Source organism: Vitis vinifera, chromosome 5 (assembly GCF_030704535.1).
Source record: "Vitis vinifera cultivar Pinot Noir 40024 chromosome 5, ASM3070453v1".
Lineage (NCBI taxonomy): Eukaryota > Viridiplantae > Streptophyta > Magnoliopsida > Vitales > Vitaceae > Vitis > Vitis vinifera.
In genome coordinates this window covers 18066541-18087977 of record NC_081809.1, presented here as the reverse complement: position 1 = coordinate 18087977, position 21437 = coordinate 18066541, and the positions used below count along the sequence as shown (strand labels likewise).

At 29.7% G+C, this 21437-nt stretch overlaps 1 protein-coding gene across 1 annotated transcript; it reads right to left on the bottom strand.

The window, feature by feature from the left end:
• Window positions 1-9144: 9144 nt before the first annotated feature.
• On the bottom strand, window positions 9145-15575 carry LOC100255539 (receptor-like protein EIX2). Its single transcript, XM_019219769.2, has 2 exons — window positions 12971-15575; window positions 9145-9310 (listed from the first exon to the last, which is right to left on the bottom strand). The coding sequence occupies exons 1-2, from the start codon at window positions 15554-15556 to the stop codon at window positions 9302-9304; spliced, it is 2595 nt and encodes an 864-aa protein (XP_019075314.1). The 5' UTR covers window positions 15557-15575; the 3' UTR covers window positions 9145-9301.
• Between the last annotated feature and the right edge of the window lie 5862 nt (window positions 15576-21437).

Here is a 21437-nt window from a genome sequence, read left to right as displayed (position 1 = left end):
TTGTTGTGCTGACCCAAATTTGGTGTTGTGAAATACTCTTCAAAATTTGGGATTATTCATACATAATTGAGCTTTATAAATATTTTTCATGTGATCTAGATACTTTAATATTCTATGGTATTTTTATTTTTATTTTATATTACTTCTAAGCTTGTTAAATAATTCTATTTTTGCATGACTTGCTAATCTACCTTATTTCTAAGCAATAGGATGTTTAATAAAATCTGGGATAATCTGTGTTTGTTTAGTCCTCTTAGATTTTATTTTATTTTCATGCAATCTAAACATTTTAGATATGTTGTACAATTTTTGGTTTGATTTTATCTCACCTCTAAATTATTTGAATAATTCGATCTTTGTATGATATGTTGTTCTCCCTTGTTTTTGAGCAATGATAAGTTTGGTTAAATATAGGATAATTGGTGCATGTTTAGATACTTTGGGATTTTGAATTGTATTCTAGACACTTCGAGGATGATGTAATTTTTTTTATTTTTTTATTTCATCTCTAACTATTTTATTCAAATTTAGTTTGTAGGTATTTGTGTTGTCAAACTTCTGTATATATATATATTATTGGAATCTTGTATATGTTAGACAAGCCTTCCTTTGTATCACATCTATCTTTTATCTATTTTATTTGGATTTATTTTGAGATTGCATACTTGCTACCAATTCTAAACCCTAGGCATGTTTAATGTATCTTTGCTTAGTTTACTGCTAGTTTAGGCATCTCTTGCTTCTTAATTTGAGTTGTATATGCTTGGTAGCCCTTGTTATGATTTTATATCTCTCATTTTGATTGTGAGCTAGCCCTATTTTCTATGTAAGCACACTACCCTACTTTAAGCATAATTGAGGTATGCTTACTTCCTTTTCTTGATTTATTCCTTTGATCTACATGTTATGTTCTTGTGTGTTATCATCATTGCCTTGTTGTATATTGTTGTTGTTTCTTAGTATCCATTGGTCTATTAGTGAATTGCCTTAGTTCCTTCCATTTGTTTAGTAGAGATATCTTGAAGACTTAGAGGAGTGTTATCATATGATACATTCTCAATAAGTAACTTAACCCCAAACTTGGACTTGATTTTTTTAGACATGCTTTTCCTTTCATAGGGAATCACTCCTAAGGTTTTATTTTTTGTTTTATTTTCCTTTCTAAAAATAAACAAAAATAACTGGTGACTCCAACTTAAAAAAAAAATATTTTTTACAATAAAAAAAGACTCATCATTGAGTAGGGATGCATGTGAAAAATTTTGGTCCATACCTTATGTCATGACTTATTGTAGGTTATGTCCAATATATAACCATACACAGTAGTGCACTCGCCATAGGAAACCCATCTTAATGGCCAAGATAAGTCATCCTTCAAATTAAAGGGTAGTGCACTAGAACTTCTAATGGATTGTCTAAGTCCATGAATTGGCTATGAACAAGTCATGATTTGGATTTTCTGTGCAACTCTTAATGCACCCAAGTTATGTACAATGCAAGGGATGCTAGGTAAGAATGCTTATAAAGTATAATGCATAGAATAAAGATAAATAAAATGAAACTATAATACCATTAAATAAATAATGAATTTCAAATTTGTTACATTTTTTATGATTTTAAGGGCTTTATCGTAAAAGGCAAAGCATAAGTAGTGCACTATAAAGACCTTATAGATGTCTCAGAATGAATGAATGGAGTTCAGGTGAAGATGATGGAACCAAGAGAAAGTTGGACTATAAAGGCTAGCAAGAAAAACCGTAACAAGAGGGGTTGGTTTCCTACGTCTAGAGTCATCACCTTCATGCATGATATGATTGAATGGATCACTCGTCCCATCATACATAGTGAATTGTGGATAAAAAATCCTCTCGAAGACTCATAATTAATGATATGAACACCAAACGGTCTAGACAACATGTCATTGAGGCACTTACTAACCAACCCAACTAGAGCTTTAGGCCCTTGCTTTGTTGGGACTAACTCAAAGTGGGTATTATGCTCGGGTTTCTGAAATCCCTCGTCGCACAGAATACAAACCTTACTCTAAGTGCAACAACAATTTTGGGACTTTGGCAAAAATCTAGGGATGTTTCTTCCTGGTTATACTAGTAGCTTAATCGGAATTTACTTTGTTAACAAGTCATTTCATTTGTGTCTTATGAAATGTAGGTAACGAGAGTGAATCATTAGTGGACAATTCTAAAAAACCAAAGTCCAGTAGGGTAACACCTAGAGAGGGGAAGAATGGGTGTAATTAAAAATTTTTAAATAAATATTTATATATTATGCCCAATTTTCCCTTGCAAGAAGTTAGTGATAATCAACTCAATTCAAGATAGGCAATATAAGCAAATGAAAAAGATATGCAATGAGACAAAAAAAATTTACATGGAAAACCCTTATACTAATTGTGAAGATAAAAAACCATGAGGTCTAAGACAACTAATCTAAATCCACCATATGAGATCAAGTTACACAAAGTTACATAGTCGTTTTATCATAAAGACTTACTCTCTAATGCCTATAACTTAATCCACTTTTGCAATACAACAACCTCTAATTGCTCTAGTGAATATGGTTCAGCCTTGTTGAAGGGATGTAGGTATTCAACCTTAGATTCATGAACGAATCTTTCAAATGAGAGATTAAGAATGGTGTGGCTCTTTAATCTTTCTCCTAAATGAATCCTTATCAGAATGTTGAGATAGATCTTTTTTGAAATCTCTCCAATCTTTTATGATCTTTGTAACCCTAGAAGGGTTATAATGAAGTATTTATAGGCAAATATGTTAAAGAGGTTTGGTATCATAAAGTTTCCAAATAGAATATGCATGAAATTCTCAAAAATATTCTCCTAAAACTTAGTAAAATGGGCATGAGCGCTTGAGCACACTTGACTACTGCTTGAGTGCCTTGGGTGATTAAGCAATGTCAAGCTCTTAAGCAGTCCTAGCACTTGAGCGTTGTTGCCCGCTCGAGCATCCCCTGTATTTTTAATTTTGAAAATAAAATACATTTGATTCCAGAAAAATATTGTTCCTCTTTATACCTTATAGGAGCTTAACTTGCTATAAGCCAAACCTTCTAAGACATACCTATGACTTCCTAGTTGGACAAATAAAAACTTTTGATCTTTGATGGAGAGTAAGCCACTATCTAAAAAGATTTCTAAGGCCACAATTAACTGGGAACAAAATTGTTAACATACAAATAAGACTGAATGTCCTAACAAATTCGTCATCTGCTTGAGGTGAAAGTGGTCTATCAGGAGGCGGTGCTTTAACTGCTTAGCTTTTAAATAGTTTTGGGAGATTCTGATTAGAAGATTGGCGACTTTTCCAGGTAGAACATTACCTTTTACCATCTACACCCGTAAGCCTTTATTTTCTTGTTTTCATTGCTCAACATGTTAGAGAAAGGGTTCTATATGTTGCACATATTCTTCCTATCTCTTTTCCATTTCAACATGGAGTACATTGAACCTTTCATCTAGATTAGAGGGTTACATAGCAAGCAGAGCATCCATGCCTATTTTGGAAGGCGTTGTTATCATTTTTGATTCTTTGCTTTGGACTTTTTGCTCTAAGTTCCTATAGATGGTGTCAATTGTTGATTCTTAGATATCCTTGTGCCTCCGCCTTATAGTTTTCATGCCTTCTCTTGAAGATTCATGCAAAAGAAATGTTTGTGCAATGGTGTTCTAAGTAGACTCTTCTGACGATCAAGTCAAATAGAGTAACTCGACATATTTAGGGAGTTGTTCTTACCTTTTTCCTTGTTACGTTGTTGTTATATAAGCTTGGGTTCTACAACCTCCATTTGGTTTTTATGACCCTTTTTACTTTGGTGTTCATTATATAATGTATTTAGCATTCATTAATGTATGTGTAACATTTGGCTATTTCAAAGTTGCTTGCAAATTCTATCTAGATTGCTTAGACAAACTTGGCCCAAGATGCTCATTTGGACAAACCCCTATTCGAAGTGGGGTGCTTATCCGAGGAGTCCATTACTAGTGTGGTGACCATAGTACCATGTTTTTAATTTTGATAATAAGGTCACATTTGGAACATTGAAATACAAAATAAATAAAAAAAAATTAAATCTATTTACCTCAGCCTAAGCCCTACTGGTGTTCAACCCAATCCAAAGGAACATATTAAAAAACTACTCTAGCTTATCCTTAAGATAAAAAAATTAGGATCTTGAAGATGTTGAACTAGTAGATCCCTATGAGCATTGAATGAATGAGTTAATATTTTTAGATTATTTTTTAGAATGAAAAAAAAAAATCATTAGTTTGGAAACTAAATATCACTCTTACTAAGATTTTAATACATTTTTTCTGCATAGTATTGTGATTTACCTTCATTTTGATCCTCTTTAATTTCTAGTTTACATACCAAGCACACCTAAGAGAAGTAGAGACCCGATAAACAAGCAAATGTGGTAAATATAGTCTATGAGCTAAGTGAAACTATCCCTATCTTGCTAATTCCAAATGCAATCCTACTCGCCTATTAGTCAAAGAGTTATTGTTTTTTCTCAACAACTTTCCTAATGGATTTAGGGTGGATTTAGATGGTATTGGTGTTGAGTATGGACAAGTAGAATTTACAAGAAGTGCATCTGCCAAGACGACTATCACAATAGCATACTAAATATTAAAAGGTGATGTTAATATAAAATAGAATGACAGAACAGGACACTAAATATAATGTGAAAAAAATTAAGAGTGATATAGTTTGATTAAGGTTGATTTTTACAAGTAACTCAAGAACCAAATTGAATTAATCAGTTTTAATTAAATTGGAATGGATTAAAACCATCAATTAATTAGTTCTCAAAGTAAGTTATATTCAACTGGTCAATATCATTTCCAATAGGTAAAAAGTAGTTTCACGGTTACACATTAATAGAAATGGGCAAGAGACTATATAGTTAATTTAGTTTTCATTGGTTTAAAATGATCATCCATAAATTACACCGAAATATTAGTTTTTTTTCCTACATTAGCATAATAATTTTTATAAAAAAAATCAACTTACCTTACTTTTATTCAGCTCAATATTTTAAGATTCATTAGTTTGTTGTTTTTTTCGTCCACCCATAAACTATGTTTGGTCGTCAAAATAAGATAGGATAGGATAATATACATATCCAAGGATATTATTTTCAATGAGAAATATTTGATATTTGATATATTCCACTTCAATATTTGATATTTGTTTAAAACAAAAATTATATTGTATCACAAGATTTTCTATGAAAAAAAATATAAAATAAAATCACTTTTAAATTTAATATTGTTTGAAAATCCTTTCTTCATAAATTTATCATTTAATAAGTAATTTATTTATTTATTCATAATAGTCATAAATAAAAGATTTAAAATTTATGATAAAAATATTATATTATGTTGTTAAATTTATAAAAATATTTTTTTATATATTAAATAATTCTTATATTAATATTATTTTACATTATATTTTATATATTTTGTTTTAATTCTTTTCATTTTCGAACTATCATTTTATATTTTGAAAAATGATTAATACAAAGAATTAAAAAAATTGAAAAAAATGGATGAGAAGAATAAATTCATAACCATGGATGTTTATAACCGCTATCTCAATTTATGATTATATGTCCCATGTATAAGGTATATAATTATAATAAAACTTTGATAAATTAATACTTAATAAATTGATAACTTTGATTAAATAATGTTTTTTTGTTAGTCATGATTTGAGTCCAACGTGCTAAATTAATAATTTGATACATTTAAAAGATGATACATTATAGAAAAATCAATATAGTTTTATATACGACTCACTTACTACATAAATTAATAATTCCCTAATATATAACTAATTCATATGATTTGTTTAGAAGAACTTTGTAAAATATAGGTCCAGTGTTGCTTTTTTCTTCTTAAAATTGATATTGACTTAGATCTTATCTTTTAACTTTTTGTGATGTGGGAAGAAGTGCTTCTTGTGTAGCATTCTCATAAATTTTACAATAAAATGATATTAGATACAATATTTTGGAAAAATAAGAAATATTTTGATAAATTAATAATTTATTAATTAATTGATAAATTAATAAATTAATAAATTATTAATTTATTGATTAATTAATATACTTTTTTTTGGTCCTAAGGCTATTAATTTATTGAGGCTTAACTATAAAAGGTTGGACAATATATTTCATCACTTATCCTATATTTGGTTAAATATAAGATTGAATATGTAATTTCATTTCTTAAAATATCTTATTTTATATTCGACCAACTAAACATAACCTTAAAGAAAAATATTTTTTGCAAGAATAAAAAATTCCTTGACTAATTTTCCTTTTTATCAAATTGCGTCCCATAAGTCCTATGGCCCAAAAAGTGTGGGACAACAAAGGGAGAAAGATAACGACGGCAATAACAACCCATCTCAAAGTTTAAGGTTATGTTTAGTTCTAAAAGATTTTACAAAGAAAAAAAATCATTTTTCTTATATTTTGTTTTACTATGGAAAATAGTAAAAAAAAAAAAAAGATCAAATACAATTGAAATTAGTTGTAGAGTTATACATTTTTTAAATTATTTAACATTTACACAAAAGAGTTAAAATAAGTAAAATGAATTTGAAACAATATATAAAAATAATTTATAAATTTTAATCTATATTTTATTTTTTATTTTTTTCCTCAAATTTTTTCCAGAATCGAACCAACCTAAAAGAAACTAAGTAGAATGTTGAAATCTCACCAAATTAGTCTTCCACACATGATGAAGAGCCCATCGCAGTTGCCCATATAGACATGACTGCTGGAAAACAGCCCACCCAAAGGGCACAAAGCACTTTCAGCCCTCTTGGGCTCCATCTATGGACCTAGCCCAACAACTAGACGGAGATATGATTTTCATATAATATTTATGAAAGATATATTTGTAAAAATTTATTTTGAGAGTAGATTTAAGATGTTTAAGGTGTTTTTATAAAGTATAGTAAGAAATAATTGAAATTCTAAATAATACTTTGAAAACTTTTATGATATGTTTCATTATAAGAAAATACCAAGGAAAGAAATAAATTTACTAAAGAAATGGTTTTATGTTTGATTTATCATGAAATTTATATAATTTAAAAAATAAATAAAATGAATTTGAAAAACATGTAAAAATAATTTATTAACTTTAATTTTTTTCTTTTCTTTTTCATTTTCTTTCAAACATGTTTTTGTTCAGACTTTCCAAAAACCATCCATAAAGTTGAATTTTATATTAAGTGCTACGTACTTCATATTTAAGTTTAAAAATATAACTCAACTGTTTTTAAGTTAAAAATTGATTTTTGAGAACTATTTTTTAAGATGTTATTGTACAAGCTCTAAAGCTCCCATAGATCTTTTCTTTGGTTTTTCACAAACTAGATGAATGGCAAGTGTTGACTTACCCGCAATATTAAAGCTTTCATGGCATTTGAAGATATTTTCATAAAAAGGGAGCTATAGAGATTTTCCAAGGTGAAAAATCTTTCCTCCATATGAATATTTCTACCTTTCCTTCTCTTGTATTAGTTGATAAAAAAACAGCTCCTGAGAAATTTTTGAGTCGTGATTGTTCTATGGGTGATTCCAACTACTGATCTCTACACACTGTGAGCATTTAAAACCCTTTTAGAGTAATATGAGGCTATTTACACGTAAATCCTTTTTTGGTATGTATCAAAACACCTTCAACAAATAGATGAATCCCTACCAAACATTGACCCAAACATTGATTTTTTAGTTGACTTGGTTTGAAAGAGCAACGCCATCCAAAAAGTCATGTGGAACTTTTTGGACTTGTAATTCCAAAGGTGAGTTCCTTGGCTATGGCTACCACTACTCTTATTTGGGTATATCATCAATTGTAAAAATGCCACAACACCAATAAGTTCATGAATGCCATGGCAATGCTAGTGATAAAAAATGGAAATTTATGCGGTACTATCATTTGAAGATCATTAATTATTGTATGATAGATATAATGGAAAAGAAATAACATCAAAGAGAGTAAAACATAATTAAAAAGAAATAATTGTTGAAAGAAAAACATAATAGCTAGTTTTAATGGAATAAGTATAAGTTGTTAACTTGTTTTAAAAACAAAAGAAAAAATGAAAAGAAAATAAAAATAAATAATTTTAAATGCTATAAAAAAACTAATAAAGAAGTATGTGATATACTTTTTATTCATTCCCTTCCCACCACCCAATATAAAAAATCTTCAAGTTTAATCTCTTCAAGTAGGTGTTTTTAATTTTTTTTTTTTTAACTTTTCTAAATTTTTTCATTCAGCAAATATATTCCAAATCAAGTGACCTTTGATGTAGTTAAAACTCATTTTAACTAATTTATAGTGTGTTTGATAGTGATTTTATGAAATATTTTTTGTATTTTTAACACTTGAATGATAAAAATTTTCAAATGTTAGAAATATTAGAAACACCTTCTAAAATCACTACCAAATGGGCTCTCAATTGATGCTAGAAAATCATGGAAATCAAAATTGATTCAATTAACATTAGAAGCCACTAGTAAAACTCATTTTAAATGACTTCACTAGTATCTTCTTGACATATAAATAAATATTTAAAGATTATATTATCCTTTTTAATCAAACATTTTTTTCTCATTCTAAACATTTGCCTAAGCTTGTCCAAATGTAGACACTTAGAAAGTGTTCAAATACAGGGAAGATACAACTAAATTTTTCCTTTTTAATGCTACTTCCATATACTTTAACAAAAATACAAACAATCTTTTCATTTTCTCACCATGATTCTATTGAAACTCGATTTTATTTCTATAAAAGGATGCCTAAATCATTATTATTAGTGTTGCTCATCATTTTTGTTAGTACATTATGCATTATAATTTGTTTATTGGCAATTTTGTTATGTTCCTTATGGCATAAGATCTTTCTAGACTGTGACTTTGTAACACCCTATACCCCAAGGCTAGGGGCAATCATGTCAATTCCAAAAATCCAACATAAAGGTGAAATATACTAAAATGACTAAATAGTAAAATAGAACAAAAGCCATAGATTCTCCTTTAAGAGTGAGTTCATAGAGCTAAAACTATTATTCCTGTTTCACATAATTATGAAAAACTAATTCAGTTCAAATTAACTTGATAATTAAAAACATAATACATTATCCAAATCAATGTGTCTAAACAAAGGCTCCAAGGCCAAAAATAAACTAAACTAACAAGAATCCTTCCTATCCCCCACGTCACTCATTTCTTTCTACGTCTAGGGCACCTGAAAAAGTTTTCAAAAGCAAAGGTAGTGAGCTTTAACTCAGTAATGAATATACTAACAATTTCTTTTATAAAAAAAAGAACATAACACATAATATAATCTTCAAACACACATATCATAAACAAATTTTCTTTTCCTAAACTAGAGGGATCTTAAAAAAACATATGACTCTTCAATTCGGAAGGGACTAGTCAATCAAATGGTACCATCAGGTTAGTGACTACCCCATTGACTAGGTTTTCCAATCCTCATTCAATTAAGCAATGAGGGTTAGTGACGACCCCACTAACTAGTTTCCAATCCTCAGACAAGTAGGCAATGAGGGTTAATAACACAACCCTTGTTGACTAGGCCAAATATAATAATATATAAGGAAAGTGATATTTTCCACAACATAAATTATTCTTCATATGGCAATATTTTCCCACCATTTCAAAAAAAATTACATTTGAGAAAATATTTAAGGGTCATAATTCCTTACCTAGTAAAAGTTGAACTGAGCAAGAAAGTTGATTAAACTTAGGATTCACCTAAACAAATAAAATAAATTTTATGAATATAAAATTATTTTAAATTAATGAAAATTGTATATGTCATTCCACTAATTTATTCCTATGATAATTAAATTTAAATTTTAAAAATTTATTCTTTTCTACTTCATACATCATCCTGAATTCTAAATCAACATATATTTTTATTTTTATTTTTTTACAATTATCCTAATTAATTTTTTCTATTGTACACCGCATACTTTATCTTTCCTATTTTCCTCTATTATTCAAATTATATTCACATTGAATATCTACTCTACTGCATTCTTTTATTGAACGACTAAAATGAATATTATTTTATATATTTATTTATTTTTCTTCAAAACTTTACTTCTTAAATTTTAGAATTTTTCTTCAAACTAAATACTTATCTTTATTTCCAATTTGCATTACATAAATTTCTTACAAATAATAATAAAAATTCTCACACTCGTGGAGACTTTGTTTTTGTCTAGGGTTAAATCAAAGATTGTATTCATCATACTACCATTAATTAACCTCTTTTTTTTTCTTACTTCCTAAGCCTTTATTTATTACATGAACGATATGAATTTCTTTTTTCTTTTTAACATCTAATCTAGAAAATATCTTATCATTAACATATATTTAAAAAAAAATCAAACATAGCAAGAATAAATTCCTTGAAAGACTTACCTTATATTTTACTCTATAGAGAATAAAAATAACTTCGTCTATCTGTATAGGGTTTTCTTCTCTTCTCCAAATTCTTTAGATTTGTTAAATATTCTTTATTTTATTCTATATATATATATATATATATATTAAATTAAAACTCTTCGAACATGGTTCAAAAGAATTTGTAACTTCTTTCCTTTTTTTTTTAAGTAATTTTTATTATTATTGTTGTTGTTGTTATTACTATTTCGTGATGATTAAATTAGGGATATTATAGACTTACTCTCCATTGAAGACTTAAGGTTGCAGCTTGATCAACTGAGACGTCACAAGTAAGCTTGGAAAGGTTTAGGTTAAGGCAAATTAGGATTAACAAGATATGGGTTGGATCAATTGTTTCAAATTGTGCAAAAATTCTTTTAAACTTGTTTTTAAAACTGTAGAAGCATTCAAACACTAGCAAAGCACTCAAGCACTAGCGAAAAGCGCTTAAGCGCAGGCCAAAGCGCTCTAATGTTGGAGCCAATGCTCAAGCGCTCAAAGCACTAAAGCAATGCTTAAGCTTGCTCAAGCTCTCCAAGAAGTTTTTGCCAGATTCTAGCAGTCTGCATTTTGGAAACTTACGATTTTATTTTTGGGACTTATTTCAGTCCTCTAAGGCATTGAGCTTATATATACCTTGCTTAATTTTGTTTTAAGTTTGAGGCGAATACTAAGAAAACCCTAGTTTTCCTTCCTATTTCCAAATCTCTCAAAGAAAATTTGTAACTTCTTTCGAGTTATCAAAGGAGATTTGCATCCTCTTAGGAGTTGAGGTGAGATCCACTAGAGCATACAAAGTGTTGTGTTACGAACATTGATTATAGCATAGGTTCTAAAAAGTAAGTCTAAAGGTAGCATCTTCCAGGCAATTCTGTTACTATTTTCTCGTATATTAGATTATGGATTTGAGGTCTCTGATTTTGTGGTTTTTTATCTTCATATTTTAGGTGGGGGTTTTCCATGTAAAAAGATCTTGTCTTGTGTGAGGGGTGATTTTTAATCTTTCCCATAATATCTAAAATATTAATTGGTTTAAAATCATAACTTTTGTGCTTTAAAGTTTAAAAACACCCATTCACCCTCCTCTAGGTGTTATCCTACTAGATTTGTTTTTTTTTTCAATTTTATTTTAGCTTTTTTCAAAATTTTAAAGTGTTGTTGATGATATATATTTAAAATAAGCCAGAGAAGAAATAAAAATTGTCTCAAATATTTTTAATCTACAGTAAAAGAAACACATTACTTGCAACCTCTTCAAGTGAAAATAACATAGAATTTAATGCTAGTAAATATTTTAAAAAAAAGTCTAAGCATCTAGGCATTATAAAAAATAAAAAAAAGGAAAAAGAATTTATGAAGTATTAAAACATACTACAAAATAACTACTTCCTCCTACGTATGTTGTTATTAATACAATAAATGAAACAAAGTGTTGTGATACCTATATTTAGGGACTTGGATGATATTCAATTTGAGTTGAAAGTTTGATCATTGTAACTGTTGATGTTTCTCTTCTTTAATCCTTTGTATTTCCCCATATCATTACATATATTAAGCATCAATCATACTAAATCATATAGTATCATGTAATATTATGAATATTTTTTCTATATTACCACGTTTGGTTAATTTATGCTAATTAATATTATATCCCTAACCATATACAAAACCAAGTTTTCTCATATGTTAATGTAGTTAGATTGAGTACGGATATTATCTTGTGATATGGATTTTAAAAGAAATTTAATAAGCACAAAACTTTTTCTTATTTTCCAAGAAGAGAAAAAAAAAAAAAAGAATAACAAATTTGAATAAGATTTTGTACTGGTCAAAAGGTTAGAAAGGACTCCACCTAATATTTTTATTTTAATGGAGTCATGAAGATTCACTATCTATTTTCTTCTCTACTCTAATGTCTACTATTGCTTAATCATGTGAACAAATCAATAAAGATAGAAACTTTTTTCAACAAATTAAAAACAAGTATTCTCATATTATTTTCAAATAGCCAAAAAGACTTGTGAAAATCGTGAAGTTAAGAAATTTTCTAATTAAGGTTTAGTTATAAATAATGACCCAACATAAAATGTAATTTTTGCTCATGTAGGCCTCGAAACAATTATTCAGAATCAAATCCATCCTCTTAATTAGCAAACATTGAAGCAAATAGTAGAGATTTCACTTGTTTTCCAGAAAATAGAATCCAACATTAATTGGTTTAGGAAAAGGGGATGTATGAGATACTTTGCCCATAAATTCAGGTTCCTATCACAAATCATTTTCGTCATATTGTTCTGATATTCAATTAACAATATATGATATAACATGAATGACAAAGTAGAAACTACAATATTAAAAAGAACCAATCAAACATAGAAAGAAAATATTATTTGAAACAAAAATTGATAAGATGATGATGTGTTTCACTTACCCTCAAATTATTCTGGAGCCGGTTCAACCTTATCGCTATGGCCACATACACCCAGTCTTTAACACGGTAAAGAAATTGGAAATAAGCATGCCTCCAAGCTTTCTTGAATAAAAGAGCACCGCAGACTCCCCAAAAGCCCACAATGAACCCAAGTCCCATGCCAATGTAGAACCATGGGATTTCAGAGCCTTCTTCATTTTCATCAATCACGTCTATACCTTGAAAGTCTTCATCTTCTGTGCAATTTTTTGTCAGAGGGACTCCACAAAGCTCGGCATTGCCAATGTAGCTAATTTCATCAAAGCTTTGAAGTTGTGTGCTTGATGGAATTCTTCCCGAAAAATTGTTGTATGATAGATTCAAGTGACTAAGAAATGATAAATTCTTCATGCTTTGAGGAATTTCACCTGAGAGATGGTTTCTCGAGAGATCCAGAGATTCTAAGGCCTTCATGCTTCCCATTTTCTCCGGTATGCTTCCCATCAAATTATTGCAAGATAAGTTCAAAGATTCCAATCCAGAAAGACTTGAGATTTCGGTAGGGATTGATCCCCACAAATCATTACTTGAAAGATCTATGCTCCGAACAAATTTTAGAATGCTCCTGTACTCTGATTCCTTCCCTTTGATGACCAACATAAGATTCTCATAGTTTGGTGCTCCAGTGTAGCGGTTGTAGTAGGAGTAGTAGTCGTAGTAAAATTCTAAAACAGAAAAAGAATCATCTTCAGTGCCTGTTGTTGCCATTAAACTGAAATTATTGAAACACTTTGGTATGGTTCCGGATAGGCTATTATTGGCAACATCCAATATTATAAGGGAAGAAAGTTGGCATATTTGTGGAGGAATGTTGCCAATTAATTTGTTTGATCTTAATCTGAGAGCCGTCAGAGTCGTCCTCTCTCCCATCCAGCTTGGTAAATTTCCTGAAAGTTTGTTACCACCTAAATCCAAGAGCCCCAAAGATTTGCAGTTTCGCAGTGAAGGTGGTATATCTCCAGATAACCTATTATTATGCAAGTGCAATGCTTCAAGTTCAAACAAAGAGCCCATGGAGTCAGGAATTTTACCTGAAAGATTATTGTTTCCTAAGTTCAAACGAGTCAGAGATTGCCAATACGTCCAACAATGAGAAAGCTCCCCTGATAAATTGTTTGTTGACATGTCCAATATCTCGAGATTACTTTTTCCATTCAATTTTTGGCACAAGAAAGGGGAAATTGGCCCCGAAAATGAGTTGTTAGCCATGTTCAATCTAGAAACTTGTGGAGACAATCGTGGTAACTCACCCATGAAGCAATTAGATCTTAAATCAATGTAAGTATTATTTAGCAGAACTCCAGATAAATTCCCAGATATCTGGTTATCTGAGAGGTCGATCAATAGATCAATATGTGAAGCCCACTTCCAGAACCATTTTGGAGCTATGTCCACAATTCCAGACTTGGAAATGTCTACACACTGAAGAGATGTTTGAGTTTGTATCCACGTGGGAAACTTGGGGCCTATCTGGCACGTACTCATCCACAATTCTTCAAGTTGAAAAGCAGGAACCCGATTGGACTTGACTTTGAAAATAAGAGATGTTGAGGACATGTCTATGTACTTCAATTTTGAGAGTTTATCAAAATGAACTTCTGATATTGTGCCTTCTAAGGAGTTATTTCCAATATCCAAATACACCAAATTTGAAAGAAGCCACAGACTGCTTGGAAGAGTTCCATTTAACCTATTTCCATAAAGAGATAAAACCGTCAAGGATGATAAGTTTCCTAAATACTCTGGTATTTGCCCTGTCAGGTGATTGGATGATAAATCTAAAGAATTTAAGGGTAGATTAAATAGCCAATTGGGCATCTCATGATTGAAATGATTCAAAGGAAGACTGAGGACTGTGAGAGATGTAAAATTGACATACCCAAGAGACGGGCTCATGTTATCTAGTTCACACGCCCCCAAGTACAACTTGGAAAGGGAAGATAGCATAGATGTAGATTCAAGCCAATGAACTTCCCTTTGAAGGTCAACCTCAGACATGTGCAGGTATTCCAAAGAAGAAAGATGAGAAAACCAACCAAGGTTCTCAACATAAAGTTGTGGTTTGTAGGAGGAATAAGCACCTCCTAGACTGAGGTATTGAAGATTGGAAAGATTTCCAAGCTGAGGAGGGATTAGTCCACCAAATGAAGCATATTTGAGGTCAAGGTATGTTAAACTCTGCATGGAACCCAGGAAACTTGGAATTGGAGTACCTCCAAAATCATTGAAGCTCAAGTCCAAGTAATTCAAAAATTCTAATTGGAGCAACGCATGACTAACCTTGCCCCCCAATGAGAAATTGGAACTACCTGGATTCATCAGATCAAGCTGAATAACTCTACTAGTGATGTTGTGACAGTAGACTCCATTCCATCCACAGCAGTCTTTGTGAATAGACCAAGATGAGAGTCGGTGTCCAGGATCAGAGAGAGCATGTTTGAAGCTTAGAAGAGCACGTTTCTCAGTTTCATTGCAAACCAAGGTGGAAATGGTTGAGAAGAGAAAGCAAAGCAAGGGAAACACAATCATTGCTTTAGAGATTGCCATGAATGGTGAATGAGTTGAAATAATTCCAAGGTATACATATTAACAATTTATAACGCCCTGCAAATAGAGTTGGTCATTGGTCAACAAAAAATATATACGATTTAGGCAATTACATCTTCCCCACATGACATTATTATATACCCTTAATATATATATATATATAATTTTAAAATTTTAAAAGATAAAAAATAATTATAATTAAATATTATTGGCAAAACAAATAACACTAACCATTGAATATTAATAATATATTATGATTTAATTAAAATTTAAAAATAAATAAATATTTTTTAGTATTCAAATTTACTTTTTTCCTTTCTATTCTATCCTTATCTTTTTTCCTTGTGCAATTACTATACTAATTTATTTTAAATTCTTTCAAGTTATATGAACTTTTTATTTTATTATAAGTCTTTTAATGGAATTTAAGTTATCTTCAGTCATTTAAATTTTTTTAATATATATATGTAGTCATTTTAAAGTATTTTATTTATATTTATAATTTTTTTTCTTCATTCAACGCTCAAAGATTGAAAAAACCCATAATTTATATGTTCTCAAAAAGAAATTGTTTTCATAAATTCATCAAGCTTAAAGATAAAAAAATCCATGAGTACATGCTCTCAAAAGAAATTGTTAAGAAATTAAAGTTGGAGACTTTAATTTGAAAAAACAAATAAATAAATAAATAGAAAACCCCTTTCTCCGGCCTTTTCTTCTTCCTCCTCTTCTTCTCCTCGCTGCCTCGGAATCTCGGGTTTGGTCTGGGCTTGGAATGGAGAGGATCGGCTTTGGGAATGTAACAGAGGAAAAAAGGATGGGCAGAGAAGGATCTTTGCTTTACTATTATTATTATTAATTTAATTTCCTAGACGGTGAAGTGGGGTTTGTTTGCCCGTACGATTTGTTTTCCATACCAAACGCAATTGGATTTGGGTGGAGTCAGCGTGAAAACGAAAATTTAGTTCATTTGGGATGCATTTGGGCCGAATTTCATCCCAATTTGATAGTAACGGTGGAGGACTGGAGGGGGATCTTTAAATTCCCACCCTCGTCGATTCGGGGTTTGATGAAATGAGAAAAATGGAGTCAAAGTAAAAATCAACTTAGAAATAAAAGAAGGAATTGGGTGAGAATGGGGTTAGACTCCGTGAGCGGAGGAGGGTGGAAATTGGAAGCAGCCATCAAAATTGACCCGAGGAGGCAGAGGTCAATAAAGCATTCTCCTGTGAGTGGTGGGATTTATAGAAGAAAAGGTATATATTTTTGTGATAGGAAGGAGGCTAGAGAGTAGAGACCAATGGGAAGGGTGGTGGTTTGCAGAGTGCGACTCTTAGGAATGGTGAATGGTCACAAAATTGGGTGTCTACTTCAATCACTCTATTTTGTCTTATCATGTTTACTTCCTTGCTATATCCTTAGTTTTTTTTATTCATATTTTGCATGATTCTTCCCCGTTCAAGAATAAAGTGCTCAAATGTAGGACTCTTGAGTATGTTTCTCAAATTTTAAAAATAAGAATGTATAGTGCCAAGGTTTACAAAATAAGAACATGATAATCCCATCGGCACTTACCTGATTAATATGGCAATGCTTCCTCTTCCATGTCTACATGTGCTTTGGTGTTATAAAAGCACATAAATTCTATATGTATACATATTATATCTTTTATATTTTATATATTATAAAATAATTAAAATAAAATTATTTTAAATAAATTAATTTTAATTATCTTATTATTTATTTTATATAATAATTAAATACATGACAAATATAAATTTTTAAATAAAATTATCAACATTTTAAAATAAAATATACTTACATATGTTATTATTTATTTTATATCCTTTAATATATATTAATTTGTTTGTTAACATTTAAACAACTTTATTATATGTATTATTAATTTTTTTTTATCATTTTTGGAGTTTTTTTTCAATATTTCTATAAATTTTTTTATCAATTTTCATTCCACCGACATTTCCCAATAAATCCTCTTATATATATATATATATATATATATATATATATATATATATATATATAGATATATGAAATAACTTCAAAATGTCTATTATTACTTTTTATATCATTTTTTTAAGTTTTTCCAATATTTTCATAAGTTTTAATCAATTTTCATCTCATGGATATTTTGATATCCATCAATATTTTCTAATATACCCTGATATATTCATAAAATTAGATTAGCAATACATCTATCAAAACCTATTTTTTCATCCTTTGTTTCCTATGAGTCCAAGAACATGCGATATCAACCTAACATTAAAAAATTGCACTTGAACGTCGTTTCTAGCTATGCTTCAAACCTAATATTCAATACCAATAATTGAACTTTTGGGTTATGGTTATGCTTTTAACCTAATGTTCAATTCCAACAACTGAAAACTTTGACCTGTTGTTAGTATTGGATTTCTCATTGCCCGATCTTGTTTTCATGTTTACATATCTAATATTGATTATGAAAAGGAAATTTTTTAGCAAAATCAAATTTTACTTGAAAATATGTAACATATGATATGGAACATAATTAGAGTATCAAGGATGTTTATTCATAGATACATTTGTTCTAGATTACCAAAGATTAATTGTTTCTTAATCGGAAATTTGAAATGTAGGGTAAGTAAGACAAATAAAATTTTAGACTTGAGTAGAATTTTCTTAAAAGAAGGAATATTGTGAATTTAGTAAAAGATGAAGGAATATTGTGAATTTAGTAAAAGATGGACATAGTAAAACGACTAAAACGTATATTATTTCATACAATGGTTCAAGGAAATATAAAATTTTCTTGAAAAAAGGAAATAACTAAAATATCTGGAAAACTTCATTCTAAGCCTTGGATTGATGAGGTGCATCAATATAGTTCAAGGGATGCTAGATCTAAGCAACATAAGCAATAATAATAAAAGGATTATAGATCTAGGTGCTCTAAAAATAATACCTATGATTTGGATGTTTGTAGATTAGTTCTAACTAATATATGGAAAGAATCGTACAGATCTTGAATACCTTATGATCTTTCACCTAATGAATCTCTCTTAAATCTTGGCACTTGAGAATGGTGGATTTTTCTCCGGGGATGGAGGTTAGGGATTTCTCTCTTAGGAAAGTAGAATGAATCAAGTGTCTAATCCTAATCCCTTAAGGGGGTTTATATAGATTTCCTTATAAGCTTAAGTAATTGAAGTCCATTTTGGGTTAGGATTCCTTAATCTAGCTCATTAGGTCCTAATTAATTAATTAATTAACCTTGTTAGGCTCCAATCAATTAATTAACTCAACCTAAAAAGACCAATCATAAGCTTTTGTGCAACCTTGCATATTTACCAAAATGTCCTTGTGCACACATATGAATAAGGAACCCATATATCCTTCAACAATGTTCACTAAGGAATATGAGTTTGAGCAAGAACCATTAAGACCCACAAGAAAATACTAGCTTCCTTAGTATCCAATTTTGAAGTTGTCATAACATCCCACTATACATAGTTAATTGCATTTCTATATCTTATGATATTAAATTGAAATAAAAGAAAAAACTTGGGTCTGTGATCTACTATGATTAGGTGCAAGCTCCCTATGAACTATTGTCCATAATCTAATAAGGTGAATGATATTCACCTCTCAAAATTACCTATAACATCCTTGAGTTTAAGATCATTCTATTATATGCAACTGATACAATCCAACTCTTTAAAAGCATATATCAAATTTCACTTAAGGAATTATTGTGGTGACTATAGATCTCTATTGTAATCAAGGATGAAAATATCGGTAATCACGAATATATCGGTACTTCGATTTTACGGATATATCAGCGGATATTCTGGAAAAAAATATCAATAAGCTTAAAATTGTTAAAAACTCATGGAAATGCAAGGAAAACCTCATAATAATATAATTAGAAGTATAATGAACATTTTAAAGTTGTTTTATTGAAAAATTTTATATACATATGATATAATTTGTAATATTAGATGTAATTATATCATGTCCATCTATAAGAAATGTTAATTTTGTAATTATTATCATTATAAAGTCACATAAAATACTTCATTTAATTAAATATCAATAATTTGTACACATTAAATTCATTAAATAAACATATTTCATATTCAAAATATACTGGTTCATGTTAATTAAATTAATTAAATAATTTAGCTAAGTTAACTAGTTTAATTTAATTCTAAATGTGAAAATAAATCACAAATAATCATCTAAAATAAACATATCAATTTATAATTAAATAATCAAATTAACCTAAGTTAATTCAATAAAAATATAAAAATTAATTACAATTGAATGTAAAGATAGCATTAAATCATCCATATTGCAAACATACTAATTAATTGAAAATACATGAATTAATTACAATTGCAAACAAAATTAATTACAATTTAAAATAAATATACCTTAAAATGATTAAATAATTGAGCAACCTTAATAAAAATTGGAGCAATGAGAGAGCAAATGAAGAATGAAAGCAAAAATTGATGAAATAGATGAAATTTGGGCTATTTATAGAAGAAATTTAGGCCAAAATAGCCGTTGGAACATTAATTTACCATTGAAAATCAATTTTGGCCGTTGGATAAAAAACTGGGAGCAATCTGGCCGTTGGATCGCCATATTACCATTGGAATCACATCTAGGCTGTCGAATCAACACGGGCGTGCTTTGGACCGTCAGATCACGTTGCATGAAGGAGGGGAAATATCTCTAAAAAATCGGTGATTTATCTCCGATATATCGTCGATATTTTGCCACCAAAGGCGATTTTTTCAAAAAATCTCTGATATATCTCCCTGAGCTGATATATCACCGATATTTTGGCGATATTTGTGGAAATATCTCCTTTCCGATTTTTCTCCACAAAATATCGTGTTGACCCCTCCCGATACACGATATATCGCCGATATATCCCGACATTTTCCTCCTTGATTGTAATTAAATATTAAAGCCAAAATATGTGACAACCCTAGGCAAGAAAAACCAAAGATTGAATTACTATAACTTTGTACTATTTCAAGTTATCGTTCTCTAGGATTAACTCTAATGTGTCTAATTGTTTTTATATAAATAAGAATAAAATATGGATGGTAAAATATTTAATAAACTTAAATAAAATAAAAGAAAAGAAACTATCCAAAGAAGATCACAAGTTTGATTTTAAATCCAATAAGAGAATTAAAGTGAGATTTTTCTTACTTTGGGGATGAAAGAATCAATCCAAGATTTTGCCAATGTCTTTGCTATCCTAGCTTCTATTGTGGACATTTTGACTGATATGGTTATTTATCCATGATTGAGTTAATGTATGTACCCGCTTATTATTATTTGATTAAAGAGATAGAGATCCAAGATGACCTATCTTGGTCTCATGACATTTATTTGTTTCTCAAATCTGACACATATCCTGAGGCTACGATAGCCATGGATTGAAGGGCATTGAAACAGTTGGCCACTAGATTTATGATTTGTGGAAAGACTTTATATAGACAATCAATTGATGGTATGCTTCTATTATGTTTCTGTTATGTTTAGATCGAGCTTCTACAGATTGAATGATGAGAGAGGTTCATGCAAGAATTTGTGGCCCCCAAATGGAAGGACAAATGCTAGCATGTAAGAATATGAGGATGGGTTATTTATAATTAACTATGGAGACATATTGTTGTCAATTTGTTCAAAGATGTTCAAAGTGTCAGATGCACGACGATCTTATTCATGTACCACCCTCAGAGGTACATGCTTTGACCTCGATATGGGGTATTGATATTATTGGGAAGATCTCACTAAAATCTTTAAGTGGTTATGAGTTTATCCTTGTTGCCATAGATTATTTCACTAAGTGGGTGGA